Source organism: Elephantulus edwardii, unplaced genomic scaffold, assembly GCF_000299155.1.
Source record: "Elephantulus edwardii isolate Elephantulus edwardi_28Jun2011 unplaced genomic scaffold, EleEdw1.0 scaffold00167, whole genome shotgun sequence".
In the NCBI taxonomy this organism is placed as follows: domain Eukaryota; kingdom Metazoa; phylum Chordata; class Mammalia; order Macroscelidea; family Macroscelididae; genus Elephantulus; species Elephantulus edwardii.
Genome location: NW_006399917.1, coordinates 1,268,898 through 1,277,633, shown reverse-complemented (window position 1 = coordinate 1,277,633; position 8,736 = coordinate 1,268,898). Strand labels below are relative to the sequence as shown.

At 40.8% G+C, this 8,736-nt stretch overlaps 1 protein-coding gene across 1 annotated transcript in view; it reads left to right on the top strand.

Annotated features, from left to right (window-relative positions):
- WDR19 (WD repeat domain 19) overlaps positions 1–8,736 on the top strand; it is a 137,715-nt gene that overhangs the window by 46,839 nt on the left and 82,140 nt on the right. The window contains exons 7-8 of the mRNA XM_006895406.1: positions 1,276–1,388; positions 2,943–3,116. Coding sequence (XP_006895468.1) covers positions 1,276–1,388; positions 2,943–3,116 — 287 coding nt within the window. The remainder of the gene's footprint in view (positions 1–1,275; positions 1,389–2,942; positions 3,117–8,736) is intronic.

Here is an 8,736-nt window from a genome sequence, read left to right as displayed (position 1 = left end):
TACTTCTCCTGATCTCCTGACTCTTGGTACCAAGGGTGTTGATTGTTGATCCAAGTAAAAGGAAGTCATTTCAATCTTTTCTCCATCTATTATAATGTTGCCTGTTGTTGGTCCAGTGTTAAGAATTTTTGTTTTCTTGATGTTGAGATCATCTGTAGAGGTGGAGATCTATCATCTCAGATGGCTTAAAAGTAGAATAACCTCTTTGAATTGAAAAACTTTATATGAATAATCTTGAGTTCAATCACAGTAGATATATGTATGTCATACTTAACATTTCCATACAGCATGGTGCTCTTAATGACAATCAGAGAGAATATGTATGAAGTCCTTCCACAGAAGTATATTATTGTGCTCTGAAAGGTATGTTGGAGATGTGGAAAGCACAGGACCCTTCTCAAGGTACCCTCAGTAATCCGTATTCATAGCAACATTATTTTGTTATTTGCCATAAAGTCTATGGCTATGGCTCATTGCAATCCTGTGAACAAGAGATCAGAATCTTCCTCTGCCCTGCACCATCCTACCAGTCTCTACCATGGTCAGACCCATTGTTGCAGTCGCCGTGTCAGTGTATTTCATTGAAGGTCTTCCTTTCTTTTGCTAACCCCTCTACTTTTCCAGATGATAGCAACACTGGAGGACAAAGTAAAACTACTCCTAAGGTTTGCTGGGCTGTGATATTTACAGAAGCAAATTATCCCATCTTTCTCCCATCCTCTCTCAAGAAAGGCTAGAAGGTTTAAACTGCCAACTTTTCAGTTTGCAACCATTGTGCTACCAGGCTTCTTCCAAAGACTTAGAGGAATAAGTTTGTAAAAATGCATTTACTGAGTTAGACACATGATTATGTTACTAATTATTGGATACTTTTTTTTTATGTGCTTACCAGTTACTCTTCACTTATCGAGTATCTTATTACCCAAAGTTTCATGTTTATAACAATAGTAAAAAAATCTGCTGTCTATTTTGTGCCTTACAGACTCATGATTCTTAGTGGGTTGATTGTTATGTAGTGATGGAACTTGGCATTTATGTAATGATGTAATCGTCTTGTGACCTGGTGTGTTCATCCTCCACTTCAAATAAAGCCAGTGTCTTTCATAATGACGTGGTCTTTGGAATAGAACTATTTTATAATTGAGCGGTATGTGTGTAGAGTTCTAAATTTGCTTCACTGTTTTCATTAATTAGGCTCTGCTATTTTTTATGTTGTTTTTTGGTATTTTAATGAAGTCCTGAGTAATTTATTTCACTCTTTACCTTCTTTGGCAGATAAGTGCGGTGCTTGGCAAGAAAACTTTGTTTCTTTTTAACCTGAATGACCCAGATAGCCCACATGATTTAGAATTTCAGCAGCGCTATGGCAGCATCGTCTGCTATTGTTGGTATGTACAAAAAAGTCATCACAGAAAGACAGCTGTGTGGTTTCCCCTTACTAATTAATATGTGACTGTTTTTCTGTAGCATTCTATCTTTGCTAGTAGTAACCTTACAAATAGTGTTGACTCTTAGGAACACTATTGTTGTTGTTGTTGTTAAGTGCTGTCGAGTCGCAGGCGACTCATAGCGACCCTATGAAGGAGAGTCCTTGACGCTTGGGTGCCTTTCATCCTCTCTTCAGGTTCATAAGGTTTCTGGAGGCAAGCTATTATGAAAGTGAATGCTACTCCTCCTTCCAAGCTTGTTTTAATTGGGGAGCTCCACCCCACTCTCTGTCCGCATTTGATAGCCAACCATTAACACATTTGACTCGCCAGTGTCACAGTAGGAACACACTAGGACAGAGTATTAGTGCCCCCTGGGGTATCCTAGGCTGTAAACTTCGTAAACATAGATGCCCCTTTTTTTTCTCCTTCAGAGTGTCTGGTGGGTTTGAATTGTCAGCCTTTCAGTTAGCTGAACATTTTAATCATTGTGCTGTCAGTCTCCTTCCAAAGTGCCTTTCTGTAGGATGTTTGTAAAAGGCTTTATCGAGTCTAGGGAGCTCTGGTGGCTTACTGGTGAACAGCTGTGCTGCCATCTCAAAGGTATGCAGCTCAGATCCATCAGCTGCTCTGCAGAAGGAGGATGAACAGTCTCCTCCTGTGTGATTCACTGCCTCTGAAAACCTGCTGGGGGCAGCTGCGGGTCAGTTCTAACTCAACAGTATTTAACAACAACTAATTACTGAGTCTAACACCAGCTTGTCGGGATTACAATCTGATTGAGGAAGTAAAACTACCTAGAATATGGTCTGTCACACAGGAGATTCTTAAGAAATTCTATTCTTTTTTTTAAAATTTAAATTTATTATTAATTTCAGTAAAAATTTACAGAGACTTTAGATTTCCATTCATTCATTGTTGCACATTTCTCCCCTCTCAACCCTACCCCCCAGAACACTACCCTCTTGGAAAAGTAAAAGAAAAATTCTTTCATTGTTTTAAAATCCCTCCCCCAGGTCCACTCCACCATGTAGCCTTCGCTCTGGACTCCTGTCATGACAGAAATACCTAATCACGTATAATTTTTACACAGCTTTCTCCCTCATCTGTTTCAATGCAGTATACATTATTGAACCCATCTTTCTCAGTCTCTCCCCAACCCCAAGGTCAGTCCTGTTTTACAACAGTGGCACCATGCAGTATTTGTCCTTTTGTGATTGGGATACTTCACTCAGCATAATGTCCTCCAGAGTCACCCATTTTGATTAATATTGCATGAGTTCCTTGTTTTTCAATGCAGCGTAATATTCCATTGTGTGAATATACCACAGCTTCTCTATCCATTTGTTTGTTGATGTGCACTTGGGTTGTTTCCAATTCCTTGCTATTGTGGACAACGCCTCAATAAGCATGGGTGTGCTAGGAAACTCTATTCTAAACTTAAGTTCTTGATTGTCAGTCTCTTTTTTTTAAAAAAACTATCTTTTTTGCTATTGTTACCTTTATTGCTTACAGGTACGGTGATGGCTATATCATGATTGGTTTCTCACGTGGAGCTTTGTTGGTTATTTCCGTGCATGCTCGAGAGGTTGGCCAAGAAGTATTTCAGGCTAATGATCACAAAGATAACCTCACCAGTATTGCTGTGTCCCAGACCCTGAACAAAGCTGCGACTTGTGGAGATAACTGGTGAGTTGTGTTCACATTTCCAAAGGGAAACTGATACCAAGATACCCAAGACACCAGGACAAGACTTTGATAGCAGATATGAATCTGACAGACACACTTGCACGTTGACAGTTGAACGTTTCTGCTTCCTCTTTACCCCTGCTTTTCACACTTTACTTCACAGCTGTTGAGCTGGAACCGACTCACCTCTGATCTTCCTTTGGGTTTCTGAGGGTGTAAATCACATGAAACGAGATGACCTGACTTTAATCTACAAGGCTGTTAAATTCTAGTCCCCAAAGAGACTTGGCCTTTGTATTAGCATCCAAGGCGGAGAAAGGGGGCTCGGGGGCTCTCTTTGTTGTAGGAGGCTTCCCTACAACTCCCTACAGATAGTCAGGGCAATAACCTAAAAGGAGTGCTTAAAAATCAGGCTTTAAGAGAAAATGAGCAGTTCCAGTTAGCAAGGAGTAAACGAAACATGCTCCGCTCTGCATCTGCCACTGAATCGTTATAAAATCTGGGCGAATGCATGGAGGAGCTCTCTAAAAACTCTGCAAAGTAAATAGTAGCAAGAAGGTTTGAGACGAAGATCAGAATTTGGAGTATCACAAGGCCAGTGATGCATACCATTTGAGTCCAGTCTCACAGCCTGGACATGAGGTGGCCTGTAACTTGGAAGCAGGCAGGAGACACACAGGGCGAGAACTCTAGGGGAGTCCTTGCTTTTCTGGCCCACATTGCCATCAGGGCGACCAAAAACATGCAGAGATACCAGGTAAAGACCTCTGATTGCCTCTTTGTAAATTTGGTGGGGATTTTTTGTTCTCTCACGTTCCAGGCACCAAGAAGTTTTACCAGAGCAGTGCGCATAGGAGCCACAGGCATCCACAACTCTGAGGGAAAGGATTCTTCCTTTCTGTTGGTGCCTGTTCTTCTGTCCTCTCAGTGCTGGAACTTTGAGTAACGTAATACATGAGACAGAGAAGGGCAAAGCTGAAGCTTCCTTGTGGAGGATTGCTTGGTAGCAAAAAGACTGAAGTTGTCAACAATTTTATTTGACTTGGCTCCAAAGTCATTTCTCATGATAACAGTAGTTGAGAAACCAAAAGTGTTGTTGCATTGGGCAAATCTGCTGTCAAAGATCACTTTAAACTTCCAAAAAGTAAGGATGTCAGACACCCAAGCCAGAGTATTTATGATTGCTTCATATGCACATGAAAGTTGGGCAGTAAATAGGGATGACAGAAGAAGAGTTGTTGCTTTTCAATTGTGGTTTGGTGAAAAGTATTGAATATCCCATCAACTACCAAAAGAACAAACACATCTATCTTGGAGTAAGTGCAACCAGGGTGCTCCTTAGAGGCAAGGATGGTGAAACTTCACCTCACGTGACTTTGGGCATGTTGTCAGGAAGAACTTGTCCTTGGGAAAAAGGCATCATGTTTGGAAAAGTAGATCAGCAAAGAAGAATGTCGGCAAAGTGACACAGTGACTACAGCAGTGGGCATTGTGAGGGTGGCTCCGGAAAGGAGAGGGTTCAGATCTGTTCTCCACAGGGTCACTGTGAATCATAATTGACTCAAGATCACCTAGCAACCATATAACAAGAACTCAGAAAACTCAGTCCCATCCAGTTGGAACCAACTCAGAGCAGACCCTCCTTGGGGTTTTCAGAGGCTGTAAATTACACAAAAGGAGATTGCCCATCTTTCTCCCATGGAGCAGTTGGTGGATTTGAACTGCCTGCATTTGAGTTGACAGTGCGACTCCTTACCTTCCAGGTCACCCGAAATATGAAAGTGATCAAGAAAGGGCAGTGGTCACAAAAGAAACACATAGAAATATTTATGAACTCATGGTTCCATCCCTGAGTTATGTATATGTGCTTCTGATCCTAAACATAAACCAAGGATTTTAGGAACCTCATACTGACTATTGTACATAGGGTTTTCAGAATGAACAGATCATTCAGGAGGCTGGGCTTTATGAGGAGGAATGTGAAATTTATCAGAATTGGAGAAAGACTCATCAACAACCTACATTATGCAAAGGACAAAACCTTGCTTGCTGAAACTGAGGAGAGCCTGAAGCATTTGCTCCAGCAAGTCAAGGACTGTAGCCTTTAATATGTATTGAAGTTTAACATAAAGAAGACCACTGTGGGGGGGGGGAATAAAATAAAAAAGAAGACCACTGGGCCAATTAGCAGCACCATGATAGATCACGAGAGTAAGGTTATTAACAGTTTCAACTTGCTCGGCTTCACAATCAGTGCACTTGGCACCAGCAGTTAGGAAATCAAAAGATGAATTTCATTAGGGGAATCTACTCTCCACAGTTCTGAAGAGCAGTGATGTCAGTCTACAGACTACAGTGTGCCTGATTCAGGCCCTGGTCTTTACAGATACTTGCTGTGCATCAGAGACCTGGAAAATAACCATGGATGACAGAAGAATCATCGATGCCTTTGAGTTGTGCTGGAGAAGAGTCTTGAACATACCGTGGACCACCAAGAGAACAGACAGGTCTGTTGTGGAGAGGGTGAAATTGAGTTTATCTTTGGAGACTAGGATTTTGAAGCTCCATCTCACATACTTTGGGTACTTGACCAGGAGGGACTTGTCATTGAAGAAAAACATCATGCTCAGAAGGGTGGAGGGAGAGCACAAGAAAGGAAGACCCCAGATGAGATGCGTTGACACAGTGACTAGGGTAATGGGGGTAGGTGTGTTAGAGTCAGTGAGACTGACTCAGGACAGCACAGGCTTCAGAGCTACTGTATGTAGGGTCGCCATGAGTCTCAGGTGACTCAATGATACCTAACAACAGATTATTGGCTACTAAGTAACGGAGACTCATCTAAACATTACTGCAAAGTCTTGGAAAACAGGAAGCATAACTCACACATGGCTGGTTGAAACTTGTGACCTGAAACCAAAGGCATTGATTGCCTGCTACAGCTGAAAAATCAACCATTAAATGAGATTTAAGAAAGATAGAGTCTAATCATACAGTCAGGCTTTCCAAATATATTCCATCATTATTTGGTAGGTAAAGAATCAAGACATTTTCAGCTTGCGTGGATAAAAGCCAGCCAACAATACTAGTGCCTGTGAGGTCTGGATATTATACTGCCTATGCCAAGGCAAGAAATGCAAATAGTCATCTCTCTAATCTTGTTCTTGGTGATGCCACAGATTTTGAAATGGAATCAACAGAAGGGCAGTGGTTTCCCATCAGTGACACACATGTGCAGGCTGTGCCTAAAACTAACGTAGTAAATTCCCAAGCACACCTGCTTTTTGGGAGAATATTGTAACAATCCTAACATGTTCTCCAGAAATACATTTAGGGATTTTATAATGGCTGTCATAATAAAAAATGAAGACTAACTCTTAATTACGCTTACTTAAAACTAAGTACATGGCAGAAGAAATCATGTTTATTTAAATATGGGAGGGGGAAATGCACAAACATATACAATTGTTTTACAGTAATATATTGGCTTTTACCAGTTTTGTTTTTGGAAAGGCAATCTTGCCTTTTGTTTTGTTGGAAGTGTGTTGAAACACATCAATAAACTGACATACCCCTGCCCCATTTTATTACTTAAAAAAAAAAAAAGATACTAGTGCTAAGATGATGTAGAAGACAGCTACGATAAAAATTGTCTAAGAATTAAGGGTTAGCTAGCGCTCATGAGGAGGAAAAAAGAGAACAGTACAAAGTCTCAAAAAAGAAAGAAGCTATCTAAAGAATCAAATAAAAATTTTAGTGCAAAGAAATACACCAGCTGCTCCGTGGGAGAAGGATGGTCAGTCTCCTCTTGGGAGAAGGATGGGCAGTCTCCTCCTGTGTGATTAACTGCCTCTGAAAACCCACCAGAGGGTCAGCTATGGGCCTCTTCAGATTTGACAGTACACAACAACAAGAAATACTGTTAATATGTTGTTGTTATCTACTGCTAAACCGGAGCTGACTCATAGTTGGCCCTCCAGTCGTTTTTAAGAGGCAGTGATTTACAAGGGAGAAGATTGTCCATCTTTCTCCCACGGAGTAAGTGGTGGATTCAAACCATGTGCCTTCGGGCAGGCAGTGCAGCGCAAGGCCACCAGAGCTCCCTACTATCAATACTACAATCAAAAGAAGTCTTATTAGCAAAATAGAGATGAAAGAGCCCATGAACTTGAAAATAGATCACATAGAAAATATCCAATCCAAGAAACAGAAAAAATAATTGACAGTTCCAGAGGCCTGCAAGACAATACCAAAAAAAAAACAACAACAAAAAAACAAACCCCAGAATGTTTAAGTCAGCAGGATCTAGAAAAAATGGCTGAAAACTTAGGTTTGGCAAAAGACATATATGTTATGGAAGCTTAGCAAATCACAAATAAGATAGATTTTTTAAAAAACCACAAAACTGCAAACCCACCCCAAACTCAAACTCACTGCTGGAAGCTGATTCTGATTCTTAGTGACCCTATTGGACATTATAGAATTGTACCATAAGGTTTCCAAGTCTGTAAATCTTTATGGATGCATATTACCACATCTTTCTTCTGTGGGACAGCGGTAGGTTCAAACCATTGACCCTTCAGTCAGCAGTCAAGCACCTAACTACTCTACCACCAAGTCACCTAACCCACGTCCAAACACATCATACTCAAACTTGCTGAAAACTAAAAGCAAAGAAAAACAATATTATTCAAGCATCTAGAGAGCATCTTAGATGACTGAATACCTCATTATAAGTAATAAAGGCCAGAAGGAAGTGATGCAACTTTGTTCAGATACTAATGCAAGATAAAAGTCTTCTCACATGAAGGAGAATGAAGGGAATTTTTGTTAGCAGATGTGCTCAAAAAATAATTTCAGAAGGTAGCTTTTTTAGGAACTAGTATGAGTAGGACATCAGGAACAAGGAAAGAACAACAGAAATGGTAAGAATCTGGGTAACTGAAACATACTATTCTTTAAGATCCTATGTGAAAGTTGAAACAAAAAATTGCAACATTATATAATAGGATGTTCCATAAAGATACAATACCTAAGCCAACTACAGAATAAAGGGGAGTAGGTAGAAGGTTTTAAAAGTGCTAATGGTTTCATAGGGAACTCTGGTGGCCCAATAGCAAGAAGCAGTATTGCAATACCAAAGGCACAAGATTTGAGGCCACCAGCTGCTCCGTGATAGAAATATAAACAATCTCTTTCCATGCGATTAACTGTCTCTGAAAACCCACCGTAGGGTCAGCTGTGGGTTAGTTCCAACTTGACGATACACAACAACAGCAGTGGTCTACTTGACAATAGTCTACCTAAAGTAGTAAACTATGATTCTGGGTAGACTTTGTTGTTATTCTTAGGTGCTGTCAAGTCAAGTAAAACTCATCACAACCCTGTGAACCACGGGGCTGAGCTCTGTCCTGTCCTGTGCCATCCTCACAATCTCTTACACACTGGAGCCTCTTGCTGCAGTCACTATGTCAATCCACCTAGTTCTATGACCAATTAAATATGTATATATGTTGTGTCATCCGCATAACGCAGGTTGTTGATAAATCGTCCACCAATCTTGACCCCACATTTCTCCTCATAGGGCCCAGCCTCCCGGATAATCTGTTCTGCATATAGG